This window comes from Channa argus, chromosome 4, assembly GCF_033026475.1.
Source record: "Channa argus isolate prfri chromosome 4, Channa argus male v1.0, whole genome shotgun sequence".
NCBI lineage: Eukaryota > Metazoa > Chordata > Actinopteri > Anabantiformes > Channidae > Channa > Channa argus.
Genome location: NC_090200.1, coordinates 18,619,182 through 18,637,934, shown reverse-complemented (window position 1 = coordinate 18,637,934; position 18,753 = coordinate 18,619,182). Strand labels below are relative to the sequence as shown.

Here is an 18,753-nt window from a genome sequence, read left to right as displayed (position 1 = left end):
CAGCACAAGCTGACCCCTGTCCACTGATGGAAGCATGTACAATGGGCATGTGCCAAAACTAGAGCGTGGAGTAATAGAAGAATATGCTGTTGACATCTTGGTGCCTTGTACCACAGGGCACCTTTAGAGGTCTATAAGTCCATGATTCGACACATTTAAGCTGTTTTGGTGGGAAACCTAATTACATACACACAGTTTTGATCCAGCTCATTTTTTGCCGCTTTTATTGGCAAAAAACTTTGTTTTGCAATGTAAAGTTTTTTTTTTTCATTTTTGGCACAGTAATACTGTTTTTTTAGTCTTCCTTTGGCCCTTCTTTCCTCCCAGCTTTGTCCTCTACATGCTGTTGGTGACTCAAATCTGCAACCTACAGCACAATGCTGGGTTTCTACCCAGGTAATGCTCTGCCAGGTGTTTACTGCAGCTGTTTTCACGTCGTGTTTTATTTTATTAATTTGCCTAAAAAAAATAAAAAATCACTGAACTGCTTACACTGTATGTTTAAGGTTATTGTGCACTTGGACTGAAATATTTGGCTGAAGTAAAACAGCAGGTAATATACAGTAAACCTAAAAAATCAAGAATTTAATCCTGCTAATTTTGTCAGGCATGCCATCATAATCTCGTTTTGTTTTTAAGGTTTAAATATGTTTGCATCCTGTGGTAAATCTTTGGTGAAGTGTTATTCTGACTGTTGACTTCATTGTAAATAAGATTAGCTCCTTGACGATGTTGATCTTGGCAACTGTTGCAGTTTTATCACTAGACAAATAACTCTTCTGTTGTCCACTACAGTTGTTTTCTTTGGTTCCTGGTTTTTAATGTCCACAAATTCATCAGTTCATACGTTTTTAAGACTGCACCAAATACTAATGGTATAAGTTTTATAGAAGTACTCAGATCATTTCTTCATTAAATGTATCTTTACTACAGTGCAGCAATACTCTGTTAAAATTAAAATTCCGGCATTCAAAATGTTACTTTAGTATTAGCTTAAATAATACTTACAGAATTACAAAGTAAAAGAACTCAAATAAAATAGGAATTCTCTTAAAACTGTATATAAGTACAGTACTTAGGTAATTGCACTTAGTTATTATACACCACTTCCAAATACATTTAACTGAAAAAGTTTGTATACCTTACATTAAAATGGCAAAAAAAAAAAATCAACATACTATCATATTTTATAGACGTTCAACTGGTAAAAATGTTCCAAAATGGAGTATTAAAGAGAAGGTTTTAGTAAAATAATTAAAAACCCTTTCAGTCCAAATGCTTCCATCCCTCTTAATAAACCATCTATGTAATTAGCTTTAATATGTTAAATCAGGTGTATGATGTTTAAATAAGTCTATCAACACCACATGTGAAAGTGTCCTTAAGCAGGACACTGAACCCCAACTTAGTTGCTCCTGATGAGTGTTGGCCAGCTGCTGTGTGTGAATGGGTGAATAAGAAGCAGTGTAAAGTGTTTTGAGTGCCAATAGGTAGAAAAGCGCTATATAAGTGCAGAACATTTACCTAATCGATAAGTGGAACCAGGTGTGTTAAAATGGGCATGCACTGTAAATTGGCAAGTGGGTAGATTGAGGGGCTGTCTCAAGCTACTTGTTGACAGCAACAAAGACAGTGGTGTCAGTAAAAAGCTTTCAGAAGTTCTCAAAATGAAACTGGTAAAGCTTAAAAGGGATATTAAATGTTTTAAACCATTTAGACATACCAGTACTGTGAAGACCATAATCCAAAATGGAAGAAACACAATGAAACTAAGACTCATCCAAGGCATAGAAAACAAGAAAAATAAATACACTATAACTACTACTTTAGCTAGTATAAATGTTCCTCAACAAGAAATGTAATTATTGAAAACCAAAATTAATGCAAACTTTTGCTTGGATATAATTGTCATTAGGTTGTCTGTCTCTGTATGTCTTTTTTGTCTGTGTTGGCCCTGAGATAGACTGGCGACCTGTCCAGGGTGAACTCCACCTCTTGCCCAGTGACATCTGGTATAGGCTCAAGGTCAGTTAGTTATTTTTGCATCCCCTTATATGCTATTTCAATGTAGCAATGTAGGAGAAGCACATTTAATACAAATATAACATAATATGAACTACTTACAAATTTGATACATTTCTGATTAACATTTGTACTAGCTGAATGTGCATTAAATATAATGTTGATGAAAAAAAATGGTTTTACTCTTTTCGTCATTATAAAATAAGGTACACAAACTTTTGCACCTATACCTAGCTCTTAAAATATTACACAACCTCTTAGGCAAATGCAGTGGAGTTTGAATGACATGCTAAGAATTTTTTTCAAATATTATACTTAACTCAGCATGTTTCTGTATCTGGTTGTGTATTATGTATTTGTTTTATTTTTTCTAAATGCTGCTCCTTTGTCGGTAAATTGTTGGAGTTTGGGTCAACTGGATTGTTTTTTGCATTAGTTCTGAATTTGAAATGCATATTACTCTCAGGGGCATTTTGAGAAAAAAATTATTATGCGAGTAAATACTTTTTTTTTTAAACACAGGACCAGGGTTGAATAACAGATTTCATTCAACCTGTGTTTACCTTCACAGGTTTCCTTTGATTTATATTTTGTTTAAAGATTAAAAGAACTATTAGTAGATATACACAAAAATCAAAGGGCACATAGTTCTCACATGAATATATTTATTAAAATTGTATTTTATTTACATTAGGTTGTTTTCACATATAGCATGTGAGGTGATAAATTGAGTGAAAAACAAGAATAAATATAAGGCTAATGTCTTACAAATTATTCGAATTATTAAAAAATTTAACACCGTTATACGACATTCACAGTGTGATGCATTTCCACAGCCTGAGAGAGGGCTTTACAGCACAATCTTGAAAGAACTGTGGAGATATTAAAAGCAGAAGTTACAGTGAGAAAAAATGAGTTGAGTAAAATTTGCAAGGGAAATAGTATTGTGATTCATTATCACCTGACGAAATCTGGTGATCGTGAAATGACATGTTGAAACTCTGAGAGGTTAACGGTTCCATCCTTGTCAATGTCTGACTCTTCAAGGATCTACAAAACATGGACAGGCAACAATTTCTGACACAACGGTTTACTCACATGAAACCATCCAGTTTGCATCCGTACCTCTTTAATGTATAGAAGCCTCTTTCAACTCACATTGTTGATGAGCTGTCTCATTTCCTCACTGGTTAGTCTAGTGTCATCTGTCTCTCCAGTCAGACAGTTAACCAGTTTCTCCAGATCAGCACAACCCAGGGTTCCATCACCATCAAAGTCTGAAAATACAAATTACACAGTCCTGTTTTCAGACTTTTTAGTGCCCTAGGCAGGAAAGCTTTCAAGCCCCCCATGATGGACTATGACCATTTCATAATGCAGTCAGCTGCATGTCACCATAATAAAGTTCCAAACTTCAGTACCTTTAAAAATACATTCAATATAATTTTGAAAACACAATTGAGGGTTTAAAATGTTAGGGGTAATATTAAAATAACGTTACAAGGCTACACAAGGGCCTGATCCATGCATATGCCCTCTGCTAAAGCCCTGTTCACTGTCTTAGCCTCATTTGACTTTACATTATACTTTCTATGTTGTTCAAATACAGCTTGTAGGACAGGATGGTACTGTAAGAATAATATACATGACTTAAAAGAAACATTTGACTATTTTCTTTAAATCAGGACTTAAAAAATAACTCCATTATCTAATTATTCTTAAGAATTGTATAAAGTTATTAGTACTGTGTGTAAAGCATCAAAGTTAATTTACTTCAGACTATATCAACTGAAACGCTGCTGTCTGATTCCTCACACATCTAAATGTATCTCTAATTTCAAACCCTTTTGAAATGTAAACTGTTATTGTTTAAGTATGTTAAATGGTTATGTTTTAAACACAGCAAAAAAAACATTATTAAGAATGAAAAAGTCAAGTTAAGTTTTATCAGAAATGGAGTAGTTTATCTGAACTAACAACAGGGATTATTGATGGTCATTATCCATATTTGTAGATGATTCAATACTCAGTGTATGAGCCAACCAGGGTATTCTCTATTTTTGTTCATGTTGTGTATTGTAAGGTTCTTTAGATTAAGAAGTGTATGTATAAGTGTACTGACGATCATCATCACATGCCTTTAAAGTGTTTGCCTTTGACATTTGCCTACCAGTTAAGCTAACGGGAGCAAAGGAACAGATTAGTGGTGGTGGAGAGCAACAAGGTAGTGGTGAAAAGTTAAGTGTGTAGCTGTGGAGGTACACAGTTTCTTACCTTGTTCTGTGGAATTTAGAAACTTGTTCTGTTATTATTTTGTTATTCGCTCAATGGGAACGTGTGACTTAAAAATGGCTGGGTGGGCACTGATGCTGTGTGTGTGTGTGTGAACTTGTTGTCCCCCACATACAACATCAAAACCTCAAAGGTGGTGCAGGTGGCTGTCATCCTTATACATGGGCATTACTAAGCCTGACTGCTGTTGCAGAGTGGAGCTGTTTGGTGTGTGTAATGCCTGTCTGTGTATTTAGAAAGAAAATATTTGCAGTTTACATTATGCAGATATAAAAGTCTCTTCCTTAAACATAGCTTAAACTCAAATTATAACAAAAATAAAAACATCTCTTTTGGCACCCCATCAGCCGGTGGTGCTCTAGGTGACTGCCTATGTGGTCTACACTTACAAACGCACACATATACACTACTGACAAAAAGTTAGGGATATTTGACTTTAGGGTTACATTTATAAAAAAATTTAAAAGTTCATGCTACAGTGATATTATATCATGAAAGTAGAGCATTGAAGTAGAAGCAATGGTAATTTCTTCATCTTAAACAATGTATTGAAACAAAAGCTAACAGTTGTGGGTATACCACAACAAATAATGTAATTGTCTTAAAACTTGTCAATTAGATGTTCTCTTGGGCTCATAATGTTAAAATGATGAGAGAGGAATGTTTTAAATACAAATTGTCATGGATTAGACAAGATCCACGAAGGTCAAGTTAGGGAAGGTCAAATTAAGTTCACCTGTGGTTAGGGGGTTAGGGTTAAAAGTTATAGGGCATCAAATATCCCTAGATTTTTGTGCATAGTCTATGATAAATATAATAGTCGACTCAGATTTATGAATATGTATTTACCAAATATACGGAATGCATAGTGGGATTTGATTTCCAGAGTAGCAGAATCACTGAAGGCACTCAGAAGATCCAGAAAATCCTCAAAGGTGAGGCTTCCATCTTTCTGTTCAGATGTTGAGAACACATGGCAGATCCTCTCTCGGAATGGGTTGCACTGGGAAAAGAAAAAAGTGTCCGTAAACTTCATCGGTACCTGGAGCACCTTCTCCAAATATACCGGATAAGTATGCATTAAGTTGTTTACAAAACAAAATATTTCTGTTTCACTCTTAAATACTATTTTACCTGGAGTTCGGGCAGTTTCATAATTTTGTCCATAGTTACTCTTAAGTGTCGAGGGTCTGGGGGGTTTTTCTTATCGTCGTGCAATTCAATGAATCGCTTGTGAGCACTAAAAAAAAAAAAAAAAAAAAAAAAAGAAGAATCCACAACTTAACGATTTATGGAAATAAACAAGTCCATGTTGATTAAAGTTCTTTATTAACTGCTAACTTACAGAAGAATTTCTTGTTTTGTCAAGAATGTCAGCTCCTAAAAGTATAAGTGAACATTATTAGAATGAAAACGGTTGCATGTAAACATGGAATAGTAGAGTTTTTTTAAACGCTGGAAAACTTGTACAGCTCTATCTAACGTAAGTAAATGTAATATTGAGCGGACGTTTATTTAAACTACCATTAAACTTGTGTTTAACTAGTTTTTACGGAAGACTAGTACGACTAACGTTACGTGCAGCCACTAGGCAAATGTTATCCTATCCTACAACTGTTGATAGTGATGTTGTTTTTGCATTAAAACATTAGGCTAAGATGGCTGTTACCCTGTCCTCCTTTGCTGGGCCTACAAACAGCTGTTCCCAACTTTAGCCACTGTTAGCCACCATAACGGAAAATAATACAATATTACTTACTTGATATTCTGAGACATCCTCCTTGCTAAGATGACTTGTGCTTGTTCCCATATTGAAATTGTCGATTTGATTATGTACTTTTCTTGTTTGCAATAGTTACTACCACTACTACTACGAGACAAGTTTATTTTGAATGGCTTGCTTCCGGTTTCTGGTTAGAGCATTCCTTCTTCCTGGATTTAGATACGCAATCGTTTCTATAGAGACGTATTTGTAAAAACATCTGGTCAAAAACGTCAACAACCAGCAACCTTGTTACAGTGGTGGTGCGAATGTACTTAAAAAGTACGTTTATCGCACTGAAAGTACTGTACTGTCGTTAAGTACAAGTTAAAGTACTATACTTTGTCCTTCCATATGCAATCATTGTGTACACAAGATAAGAGGTATACGACCTTTATTAAAATCAGCAGGCTTGTGAGGGCTCCTTATCTGACAGTTATAAACAATTTCCCACTTCAACTCCGGATGGCAAAACTTTAGAGGAAGTGAAATTATGCAGTACAGCAAATGCAACTATCAGAGAAAAAATATTCAGAATGAATCGAATTTGGTGAGGGTTATCAGAAGGAGTTACCCCCGTTATTAACTAAAAAAACTTCTCATGACTTCTCATTCGTAGACTTATTGTGATATTTTGAAGGGGCCCCACCCTAGTTTGGGAATTACCGAACAAAATTATTTACCATAACCTATGTTGTTTAACTTGCTCCATCTGGAACAACTACAGCAGGAAAATGTGGATCACCCATTACTGCTTCACTGTTAATCTAGTGTCATTATAGCCATTGGTCACAGGTGTCATTACACTGCAAAAAAAAATTGATTAATAATACCATAACTTTTCTTATCATATTAGTTTTATTTTGTATAACAAACAGGATTTTTTTCCATTTTCAGCAGAAGCAAAAAAATCCCAGCATTAGTGCATTTTATTTGTCTATAAATAAAATATGTCATCAAGTATACTAGTATGCACACATTAAAATCTAAGAATAAAACTACAAAATAGCAGCTTCTTCTAATTTATTGATTCACATAGCATTTGCTATTTTATGAAGTGAATACAATCTACTAATATATATGACTCAACCAACTAAAAACCAAAAGTGAATTGGTGAGGATCTTAGCAAAAACATCTAAAGATGACTCATAAGACTCTAAAAGAAACAAGCTAAGGTCCTTGATTTGTTTCCCAGTCCACTGCATCTTAAATAGAAAAATGAAAAACAGAATCACTATTATTGTGTATTCATATTTCTTTCCTTATTTTGATAACGTCTCAGATAGTACCTGTCATTTTCGTTCCCTCCTTGGTCTCAGCTGGGACACCGATGCCATACTCATTTTTCCCTGTAACTCGGAAGAAGTAGATACCTCCTTCCTCGAGGTCAGATACTTTATAGGACAGCCGGCGGCATTTGTGTGTGAGTCTTGTCCACCCCATTCGACTAATGTCCCGTATGTCCACAAGATAGTTCTTCACAGGTGCTCCTCCTTCATTCTCAGGGATGTCCCAGATAACAGTGGCAGAATTCTTGGTTACATCTTTGACTGCTATGTGAGTTGGTGGACCAGGTGAATCCAGAACCTTTACGCTCAGTGTCAAAGCTGTAGATCCAGCAACATTTTGCAGTTTTACTATGTATTTGCCAGAGTCATCACGTGTTGCCCGTTCCACCGTGATGGAGGTGACGGAGCTGGTTGTATTGATCAATCCTCTGACTCTCAGATCAACACCTGCTTTTTCCCATGTCACAGTGGGAACAGGTTTCCCTGTGAAAGGCACAGTTAGAGTGAAGGAGCTGCCATCTTTTACAAGCAGGGTCTTCCTCATCTCACTGCTAATATCAAACCTGGGCTCCTCTTCTCTCTCCATGGCCACCTCTGGATCTGTTTCAGGACTGGGCTCACTGATGCCAATCTTATTCATGGATCTAACTATAAAAACATATTCTATCCCTGATGTGAGCCCAGTGACTGTAAACTCTGTTTTGTCTGTGTTATGAACACCAACAGTCCATTCTTCAGCTGTTGACTTTCTGAATTCAACTTTGTAGCCTGTTACTGGAGTTCCACCATCAAACAATGGCTTGTTCCATGACAAGGTGATTGAGGACCTAGATGAATCAACTACAGAGGGTTTAGCTGGAGGAGAAGGCAGAAATTTTGGATCCTCTGCTAGGGTGAGTGGTGACGGAAGACTGGGTTCACTCAGCCCAGCAGCATTCTCAGCGAAGACTCTGAATTCATACTCGCACCCCTCACGCAGGCCTGAAGCTTTGACTCGTAAGTCATAGACTGTTTTTTTATTGACTCTTGCCCAGCGCACACCCTGCTTCTCCCTCTTTTCAATGATGTAACCACTGATGCGACTACCACCATCAGAAGCAGGTCTCTTCCAGCAGATAGTCATAGCTTCACTAGTTGCACTTGTGACCTCAACATCAGTCGGGGCAGAGGGGGTCGTAAAGGGATCCATAGCCTTGATTGGCTCACTTTCCAAAGTTTCACCTTCACCATATTTGTTCACTGCCCTCACTCTAAACAGGTATTCATTTCCTTTGAGCAGCTTGGTTATCTTACAAGTAGTTGCCATGATGTCACCATACATAAGGGTCCAGGCTACACGGCTTGTTTCACACTTCTCAACAATGTAGTGCATTATTTCAGCACCACCAGTCTCAGGAGGGGGTCCCCATGACAGGGTGCATTTTTCTGCAGAGAGTCCAGATACCTGCAGAGGTCCTGCAGGTGGACCTGGTCTATCCAGAACTTTGCAGGTAATGGCTTTAGAAATCATACCACCTGTATTCTGTAAGGTCAAAATATACTGTCCAGAGTCTTTCCTAACAGTTTCTCTGATAAGTAGAGAGGTGTGTGTCTTTGTTGCAGCTATCTCAGCCCTTCCCTTGGTGCCAATATTTCTATCATTCTTTAGCCAAAACACTGTAGGGTTGGGACGTCCAGAGATCTCAGCATCTATTCTCAGCAGGTCACCTGCTCTGACAACCACCACTTGTCTAAATTTATCATCCATGATTATTTTGGGTGGCTCTACATCATGCTGTACAGTAACAAGTCCTGTTGTTTCAGAGGGTGCACTAAAAAGCTCAGCCGAATTCTTGGCAATGACACGAAAATCATACTGTTGGCCCTCTGTCAGGCCAGTCACTTCAAAGAAGGTTTCCAGTAGGTTGGTGAAGTTGCACTTAAGCCAGCAACTATCTGGCAGCTCTTTGTGCTCGACAATGTAACCTATTATTTTAGCTCCACCGTCATACTCTGGTTTGTCCCATGACAGGGAAACCGAGCTATTACTTATATTAGTGACTGTGACGTTGCGTGGGGGATCGCACTGGTCTCTTGCTGCTACAGGCTCAGATGCCTTACTGCAAGGTCCAACACCAGCCATATTCTCAGCACAGACCCGGAACTCATATATTAGACCCTCTTCCACATTTGTTACCTTGAACTGGTTCTCAGTCACTGGGCTTTTATTTAACTTTGTCCACAATATACTGCTTTGATCTTTGCATTCAACATGATATCCGATGATAGGGCTGCCACCGTCACTGTCTGGTTTGCTCCAAGCAATGATCATTAAACACTTTGAAGCTTGCAAAACATGGAGGTCGTTTGGTGGACCAGGGGGCTTGAAGGGATACTGGGCAACAACAGGTTCAGATTCAACAAATTGGCTTCTGCCGTAACGATTCTCAGCTGCAACGTGAAACTGATATTCAGTGCCCTGTGTCAGACGGGAAATTCTGATTGATGTTCTGGCAACTGTAGCTGACACAGTGTGCCATACTGTGCTCCCTGTATCTCTCTTTTCCACAACATAATTACTGAGTTGACATCCGCCAGTATACTGAGGGGGCTTCCATGACAAAGAAACAAAGTCAGCACTCACTTCATCCACACTGAGGTCACTTGGTGGTCCAGGTCTTTCAAATACATTAACAAAGATTTCAGTGAATGTGGTTCCAGTAGAGTTGGTAAGAGTCATCTCATATACACCAACATCTGCCCTGGTGGCGTCTTTGATAATAAGCTGAGATGATGTGTCAGATGTGTGCACATTCACCCTGCTTGTCTCTTTCAGCATGTTGCCATCTTTATTCCAGGTTGCTGTTGGCGGTGGTACACCCTTAAATGGAACATCAATTTTTAAATCATTCCCTGCCTTGACACTAAACGTGTTGGACAACAAATTAATTTTGGGCTCTGAAGTAGTATCCTTTACAGTAACAGGTGGCAACATGGGTTCTGGTTCACTCTTTCCCTTTTCATTCACAGCACTCACTCTAAAGAAATACTCTTTTTCTTTTGTTAGCCCAATAATAGTGGCTTCAAGGGTTTTACTCTCTGAACATACTGTCCATGTCTCATCTCCTTTAGCTTGCATTTCTACAATATAGCTTGTGATTTTGCTTCCTCCATCATGGCCAGGCTTCTCCCAAGAGAGTGTTGCACTACTGCAGGTAACATCCCTGAGTGTGATTTTGCCAGGAGGCTGAGGAGCCTCAGACACTTTAACAGCCTCAGGGGTTTCCGCTGGCAGTCCAACTCCAAACTCATTCAAAGCCAGGACACGGAAATAATAAAAGCTTCCTTCTTGGAGATTGTCTATCCTGTATGAGTTTCTCACACAGTTGCTACAGACGCTTGTAAATGCCTTTCTAGACTCCTCTCGCTTCTCTACAATGTAGTGCAAAATCTTCACTCCGCCATCAATTAAAGGGGGTTCCCAGGAAATAGATACAGAGTCTCTTTTTACATCTTTTACTTCCAGGTTTGTTGGTGCACTAGGAGAGTCCAATACTTTGACATTGATAAATGCTGTTTTAGAGCCACTACAGTTCTCAGCAGTCACTACATACTTTCCTGTGTCATTTCTATTGACATTCTCAATCAATAACAGTGTGTATGAGCTTGCTATTTCAATTTGAGCATGCTCACTGAGAGTTCCACCTTCCTTTGACCATTTAATCTCAGGCTCTGGCCTTCCTTTGATGGTGACGCGCAGATGTAATGTGGAACAGGCACGAACATTCACAATTTTCCTTAATGCAGAGTCTAACTCAATCTCAGGTGCCTTCAATTTTTCAACTGCCTTCACAGCTCCAGGTACATCTACATGCTCTCCAACTCCAGCAACATTCACTGCACGAATACGGAAATAATACTCTGCATTTTCTGTCAGTCTCATCACAGTGTAGCTTGTGTCCTCTACACCTTGGCTCGGTGTGCACGTGATCCACTCATCTTCTGCTGCTTCTTTCATTTCTACCACAAAACATCTAATGGCTGCTCCACCATCATAGATGGGCTTTGACCAGGTTAGAGACACGGTATTGCTGGAATAATCTGTCACTTTGGGGTTGGTAGGGGGACCAGGTGGATAAGTAGCTTCACAGACCTTTATATAGTCACTTGGCTCACTGGGCGCACCCACACCAGCAGCATTTTCTGCCAGTACCCTAAACTGATAGTAATGTCCCTCTGTCAGCCCTGTGCATCGGAAACGCAAATCATTTAGTCTTCTCTTGTTGCATTTATTCCATTTGACACCCTCTTTGTCACATTTTTCCACTATGTAGCCTTCAATCTCTGACCCTCCATCAGTCTCTGGTCTTTCCCATGTCAACACCAGAGAGTCACCCATCACAGCACTGGCTGTAGGAGCAGAAGGTGCACTAGGTGTTGTGAAAGGGTTTTGTGCAATGAAGGGTTCTGATTCCAGAAATTCACCAATACCAAATGTATTCACTGCAGCAATTCTAAAAACATATTCTTTACCGGGCACCAGTTTTGTCACTTTGTAACTAACAGCTTCAACATGAGATTCAACTTGTGTCCACGTAACACGGTTGGTCTCTCTTTTTTCAATGATGTAGTGGGACACCCCTGCACCACCATCATTTAAAGGTGGGTCCCAGTGCAGATTACACTTCTCTGCACTTAAAACTTTCACTTTCACAAGTCCATCAGGAGGACCAGGTCTGTCAAGAACCTTCAAATTAACTGGGATAGATGTAGTTCCACCAATGTTGCTGAGTCTCAAAACAAAGTGTCCCCCATCTACTCGCACACAGTCCCTCACAGTCAGAGTAGTGTGAGTGAGGGTGTTTTTAAATTCCATTCTCGGTGTAGATTTGTCGATTTCTTTTCCATCTTTCAGCCACATTATGTCAGGAAGAGGCTTCCCAAAGTAATCAGCTTCAATAATGAATGTCTCGCCAGCCTTAATGACACTAGTACTTTTGAACTTAGGATCAATATATGCTGTGGGTTCTTCAATAACATCTTGAGCCATAATGATTACACTTTCTGAGGGAGAGCTCCAAACACCAGCACCATTCTTGGCAGTTACTCTAAACTCACAACTCTGGCCTCCAGTTAGGCCTGTGACTGTGAACTGATTCTCAATAATGTTCGTGAAGTTTGCCTTCATCCATCTGCCATCTGGAAGCTCCTTTTTTTCAACAACATAGCCTGTAATGGCGCTTCCACCATCATACCTGGGTTTTGCCCACTGAAGTGTGACATTCTCTCTAGTAATAACAACAGCTTCCGGTTTACCTGGAGGATCACAGGGATCTCTTGCTACATAGCATTCAGATATCCTGCTCGATGGGCTGAGTCCAGCAATATTCTCAGCAAACACTCTGAATTCATACTCAATTCCTTCCTCAAGTCCACTTGTTTTGAAGTGAGCCCCAGGTATAACAAGTTTGTTTAGCTTGGTCCATAAAATGCTGTTCTTCTCTTTGCGTTCAAGGTGATACCCAGTAATGGGACTGCCTCCATCTTTGGCTGGGGGCTCCCATTCAACCACCATGCTATATTTTGTCACTGTGGACACAAATGGAGTGCCAGGAGCCATGGGTACACTAAATTGATATTGTGCAATTACAATGGGAGAGGTGATTGCAGTACTCTTTCCATACCTATTTTCTGCAAACACCCTGAACTGGTATTCACTGCCTGTCTTCAGCTTGGTGATTTTGATTGTGCTTCTTACTGTTGTTGCTGAAACAGTCTGCCAATCAGTACTTGTAGTTTCACGTTTTTCCACTATGTAGTTGTCTAGCTGGCATCCGCCTGTATATTCAGGTGCTGCCCAGGAAATTGTAACATAGTCAGAACTGACCTCCTCAACCTTTATAGGCCCTTTGGGTGGATCCGGCTTCTCAAGAACAACCACAGTGATTACGCCTGTATATTCTTCAGTGTTGTTGCTTGCTCTGACTGTGTATTGACCAGAGTGCTCTCTGGTGGCATGTCTAATATGAAGAATAGTTAATAATGATGTGGTAGAAACTTCTAGTCTTGATGTCTCTTTAACTGCCTGACCATCTCTTTTCCATTCAATCTTTGGTGCTGGGTTCCCAGCCACTGGGATCTCCACTTTTAGATCCTCTCCATTTTTGACAGTAAATGTATTAAAAGTTATCTGGAGTGTTGGCTTAGTAGCATTTTCCTTATCTTTGATAGAGCTGGATTTGACCCTAGGATTGTGTTCTCTATTCTCTGGAGAAGTGGCAGACAGAGCTGTTATGAAGAAAGAAAAGCAATGAATAAGTATAACATGAAACTTGTGCAGAGCCTGAATTATTCTACAAGATACTTGATGGTCCTTGATAAGTAAAATAACAATAAGTCAAATGAATCCGTAGAAGAGTTTTTAAAATGCATTTGAGAAAACACATTTAATGTATTTAATTTTTATTCAGAAATTCATTAATTTGCTTTACCAGTGATATAATATTAATTTGTTTTCTGGAAATATAGTTCATTTAATTTTGTGTAAGTAATAAAATATTTGTAATAACCCTGTAAACACATTGTTATTTAAATTTCCAACTAAGTATAATTATTCAGTATCTAGGCTACACAGTAATAGGATAACATACCTTGGACTTTAGGTGTGGAGGATGACTGCAAATCCTCAGTATCTGGTGTCATATTTATATTTAAAGTGTGAGCTTTATCTTCTTTTTTCTTTCCCCTCTACAAAAGAGTGGTACAAAAATATCACACAAAAGAATGAAAAGGTATAATGAAAAATTAGAGCAATATGTTCACTTTCCTTTTTTCTGTTGTTTATTATTATAGACTGTAGCTTTATGGCAACATTAAAAAAACTCATCATGTTCACTCATACAGGGAGTTTTACAAAACCAACTTTAGTATCTTAAACAAGCTAGCATGTAGGCTAAGTTAGTCTGTGTGATGTGTTGGTAACAGGAACTCATGGTGTTAAAAATAACTGAATGACCGAGCAGACCGCCATCTGTTCTGCCTAACAGATAAAATGCTATTATTAACAAACTCTTAAAGCTCTAGTAGCATTTAATCTATTTCACTTTCTGGTAAACACAATTCACTAACAACAACTAAACAATGACTAAAAAAAGTAATTCTTAGGTGTCCTCTTTCTGCACTATAAAACAATAACCTTTAAGGAATTATTGCCTACGAGTATTACAAATTCAAACACACTCTATTAAACTTACTTCATTGTTGCTTGCTTCCATACTTTTTTTGTTCCTGTCCTTAATTATGTGAAAGAAATTAAATATTAATTCAAAATTCAGCTATTTCAAGTCATCAGTATTTGTGGCCTCAAATGTGGTGATCCTCAAAACCCTGTGGCAGACAAACACAGCTTCGCGACTGCGCCTGCTTTATCTCCAAAAGCTTGCAGTTCCCAGAATAACCATGTTACCTCATTGGCCACAGGGCATTCTTTCAAAATTTGTTGAGACCCTATACAAGGGTTACCCAGGGGAAATCGAAAGGCTGTTCTCCAGTTGTGTGATGTTTTATTGTGTGGCTTTACAATTCAGGTATATTTGAAACACTTGTGGTGGGTGGGTTGTGAGTGAGGCCATATGAGACTCTTATATAATAGTAATAGCCTCAAGTCCTTTCAGACATACACAGTCTTCTTTAAAGTTCACATTATCATAGTGTAGGTTATAGGTTTTAATAGCCTAATACTCATTATATCAACTACTTTTACTTTTAGTAATAATAAAAAATGTAAAAGCCCATTGAAATAGTAATTACACTAACGTTTCTATAAATGTACTTTACTGTTGTAACCCCAAGACCGTCAACGTTAATATTTCTAAGACTCTTTTATTTTGAAAAACTGAAGCGGAAATATAGTGTTGAAGTATCTATGGAAGCTAGCTAGCTAACCCGTTAGCTAAGCTGTCAAACCGGAGGACAATGCCCTGCCTTAAAATCAAATTGTGTCTGTTGTGAATTGGTCCTATTGTTATTATTTGGTTTTAAAGCTGCATAATCTGCTGTTTATTTCAAGTCGCTGACTTTGAAACGGGGATTTAGAGACGAAATGATGAAAAACGGTGAGTAGGCTACATCAGCTCACGTTTGTGTCACGATTGGCAATAAATGAATCGAGTATCGGTGCAAACAAGAGGATGCAAAAATCTTATACAGTATTTTTTTTTTTTTGTCTCAAATATTTAGATGTATAAAGCTCCTTAATTTAGTGTTTCTTTTTTTCATTAATCTTACATTTCTGATTTCAGGACTACCACTTTATGTAACACTACAGCATCATTTAATCAGCTATTGAAACATTTAAGTGATTGTTTCCAGCTTCTTAAATGTTAATGTTGTCAGGTTGTATTTACTATTATGATTAAAAAAATGTTACTGTTACAAACATTTGGCCTGTTTGTCAAGTACATTATGATGGTATTTCTCTTCTGACATTAACTTGACTAAAAGCTAATCCATTAATTGGTACAATTGTTGTCAGCCTAATTGATCATAAAAATAATTATAAGTTCCGGTCCTCCTATCCTATCCTCATATCCCTTTTGTTTAATTTGTCTCACAGTGATTATCATGATTAAAACTCATTCCACACTCTTTACTAGCAGATCCAACCATGCTGCGCCAGTTTGTATACAGCAAGCGGGACTTTGTCACAGATTTGTGTCAGAACAGTGGAAACAGTCCTCAGCGGGCATCGCCACCATCAAAATTTGACACAAGCATCCAAGCTGGCTGGACAGAGAGAATGGAGAAGGGACTTTTCCGCTACCATCTGGGTGATTTACAAACCCGTATTCTGCCCGGCCCTCGTGAATATGTGGCCCAGCTGAACATTCAAAGAGGAATAGAGAGAAGAAAGCCTCAGGAGATAATGAGCATTCAACAGGAGTTCAGTGACAAGCAGTTTAACTTTAACAAAATCAACCCAGGAGAAATTATATTTGAGTTGATAAAGGACAGAGAGGCAGACAAAGCTTTGCATGACAATGGACAGTTGCATCAACCCTGTAGAATGGTCGTGCTGGTCAATGTCAGCCCCTTGGAATTTGGACATTGTCTTTTTGTTCCAGATCCATTAAGTTGTTTCCCACAGATCCTGACAAGGTCTGCTGTACAGGTTGGTATTGAAACTGTGTTTCTGAGCTCCGACCCTGGCTTTCGAGTGGGGTTCAACAGTCTAGGAGCACTTGCATCAGTCAATCACTTACACCTTCATGGATACTACCTCAACCACAAGCTCAAGATAGAATCTATGCCAGCAAAACCACTGGTTCCAGAAAAGGCATTTTATCGACTGTTAGAATTTCCTGCAGGCTTTTTGTTTTACACTGAATCAGAGGATGTGGAGGAAGTTGCCAGAGCCATTTGTGCAGTCACAGACTTTCTGGTCGATGGTAATGTTGCTCACAACCTGTTCTTGACTAGAGGATGCCAGCCCTGGAATAGCAAACAGAATGAAAAAGATCACTGTTCAGGAAATGGTGTGCGTATCATTGTATGGCCCAGAAAATCCTGCTTTGGTGCCAAAGAGGAGTCAGCCTTCAATGTTGCTCTTTGTGAGCTGGCTGGACATTTAACATTTAAGAACAAGAAGGACTATGAGCTCACTACTGAAAACGATGTAGTAGATATAATTCAGAGATGTCTTTTGACAGATAGCGAGTTTCTGAGGTTGGAACACCAGCTGATTTGTCATTTAAAGGATTTATAAATGAATACTATATAAAATCCATGCTAAACCTTGTGCTCAAGTAAAAAAAAAAGAAGTTATTGGTGATTAAAGTTTGAGAAGATGAGAAAATATCTTTACACTTTTGTAATGTTCTATCCTGCAAAATAGTATTGGTTGTGCACAATGTTGAGCTTATGATCATTACATTTAAAATGACAATGTGCTTCATTGTGCTATTTAATGTGTCCTAGTGAAAGTGGTATAAAATTACAGGAGCATTTCTTCTAAAAACAGAAAATGTCTACTTTTTTGTCAGTTTCAGTTTGCAGGTGTTTATGTGAAGCAGCCTGTCATCCTTCAAAACCACAGAATAAGTGGTTTAAATAATGGATGGATGGATACATGTTACAGTTCAACCACTGCTTTTGGGCTATTCGTTTGGAGCCAAATGAAACAGTTGCTTGAGTGTGACTATTCAACACATTCAAGAGTTGTGTAAACTGACAGTCACTGATGATACTGACAACACGGTATGGCTCCTTGGAGCTAAGTGTAAAAAAAATCTACAAGCATCAGAAAGTACTTGCTGTTTGCCAAGCACAGTGTAAATACTATGATATATTTACTGTCTGTAACTGAGTCTCCCCTCAGGGCTGTGCTACAGTTACATTAAAAAAACACTTCTGTCGTGTCAGGGTTTGAGCCAGAACTTCTGAAAGTTAGTTACAACTACATAAGATCTTTGTTTTTTGTAATTAAAAAACATGTCAATATATCACAGTACAAACAAATATGTAAACTGTAAACTGGCAGATTTTGGAAATTCACTAATAGTATTTGTTAGGAAAGGTCAGAGTTTTGTCTTCTTCACAGAACAAACAGGAAAAGAATTAGGGGAAACCTAGTTGGTCTGTTGTCACCATCTTTTAATCTTTACATTGCTTTTGTCTGGCATGGTTCACACTTATACCCCCCTTCCTTCATCTCAGAGGAGGACATCATCTGCCAAAACTAGATCACTAAGGTAGCAGTGCTAAGCCGAGCAGTAAGATCAATGAGCAGAATTGCCTAACTCGTTTTAATGAGGTTCATCATTAGTGAGTACAAAACCAGTGCATCCTTGTCTGCATTTAGCTGCTGACGTGCATTTTGTTCCAGTGGGATAATAATTTGACAAGTTGGTGTCTTGTGCTGTCATTCTGCGACACCCTGCTAAATAAAGTTTTGGATGGTATTGTTGCCATTATACTTTAATTTAGTGTTGTAGTCGGGATATTTGGCTCACAAACAAAACATGCATATCTTGTCCAAGATGAATGCTGCTAATAGAAATTTTTAAATTACTCAGGGAAAAAATCTGCAGGAATCAAAGTTAAAACTGTCTTTAAGTCTATTTCCAAGTTGCCAGCATAAAAATACACGTGAATTACATCCTAGTTATAACAAGATTCTCACGCTAATATGTCACAGTTGACAAATTGTACTCCCATAAAATAAACAGTTCTACCCTCTATGTGGTTGGAAGAAATGTTTCTTGGAAGAGATTGATCAGAAGATTTTATTTAAAAAAACAAACCAAACAGACCTGTTGGTGTCACCTTAATCAGGATAGTAGGAAAATGTCTGTTATAATATAGTTTTTATATATATATATATATATATAGAGAGAGAGAGAGAGAGAGAG

At 38.3% G+C, this 18,753-nt stretch overlaps 3 protein-coding genes across 4 annotated transcripts; 1 reads left to right on the top strand and 2 right to left on the bottom strand.

Annotated features, from left to right (window-relative positions):
* Window positions 1-2,670: 2,670 nt before the first annotated feature.
* On the bottom strand, window positions 2,671-6,438 carry LOC137125630 (calcium and integrin-binding protein 1-like). Its single transcript, XM_067501399.1, has 7 exons — window positions 6,074-6,438; window positions 5,660-5,694; window positions 5,449-5,554; window positions 5,164-5,317; window positions 3,181-3,299; window positions 2,984-3,072; window positions 2,671-2,894 (listed from the first exon to the last, which is right to left on the bottom strand). The coding sequence occupies exons 1-7, from the start codon at window positions 6,122-6,124 to the stop codon at window positions 2,873-2,875; spliced, it is 576 nt and encodes a 191-aa protein (XP_067357500.1). The 5' UTR covers window positions 6,125-6,438; the 3' UTR covers window positions 2,671-2,872.
* A 477-nt stretch (window positions 6,439-6,915) lies between these two features.
* Window positions 6,916-14,761, bottom strand: LOC137125627 (titin-like). The gene is made up of 4 exons (XM_067501394.1): window positions 14,599-14,761; window positions 13,996-14,092; window positions 7,367-13,633; window positions 6,916-7,282 (listed from the first exon to the last, which is right to left on the bottom strand). Exons 1-4 carry the CDS (start codon window positions 14,617-14,619, stop codon window positions 7,248-7,250), a joined length of 6,420 nt encoding a protein of 2,139 aa, XP_067357495.1. The 5' UTR covers window positions 14,620-14,761; the 3' UTR covers window positions 6,916-7,247.
* A 124-nt stretch (window positions 14,762-14,885) lies between these two features.
* gdpgp1 (GDP-D-glucose phosphorylase 1) lies at window positions 14,886-18,721 on the top strand. Of its 2 annotated transcripts, none has more exons than XM_067501397.1 (2): window positions 14,886-15,459; window positions 16,000-18,721. In XM_067501397.1, the coding sequence occupies exons 1-2, from the start codon at window positions 15,447-15,449 to the stop codon at window positions 17,106-17,108; spliced, it is 1,122 nt and encodes a 373-aa protein (XP_067357498.1). In that variant the 5' UTR covers window positions 14,886-15,446; the 3' UTR covers window positions 17,109-18,721. The 2 variants fall into 2 exon arrangements, with proteins under 2 accessions (XP_067357498.1, XP_067357499.1); XM_067501398.1 differs by having other exon boundaries at window positions 16,003-18,719.
* Window positions 18,722-18,753: the final 32 nt, after the last annotated feature.

Excerpts from the sequence above, each read along its gene's own strand:
- LOC137125630 (XM_067501399.1), bottom strand. The coding sequence starts at position 6,124 with ATGGGAACAAGCACAAGTCATCTTAGCAAGGAGGATGTCTCAGAATAT. Across the intron at positions 5,555-5,659 it reads ACAAAACAAGAAATTCTTCT|TGCTCACAAGCGATTCATTG; the intron begins GTAAGTTAGCAG and ends TTTTTTTTTTAG. Across the intron at positions 3,073-3,180 it reads TGAGACAGCTCATCAACAAT|ATCCTTGAAGAGTCAGACAT; the intron begins GTGAGTTGAAAG and ends CATGTTTTGTAG.
- LOC137125627 (XM_067501394.1), bottom strand. The coding sequence starts at position 14,619 with ATGGAAGCAAGCAACAATGAA. Across the intron at positions 14,093-14,598 it reads TGGAAGCAAGCAACAATGAA|AGGGGAAAGAAAAAAGAAGA; the intron begins GTAAGTTTAATA and ends ACTCTTTTGTAG. Across the intron at positions 13,634-13,995 it reads CTCCACACCTAAAGTCCAAG|CTCTGTCTGCCACTTCTCCA; the intron begins GTATGTTATCCT and ends TCTTCATAACAG.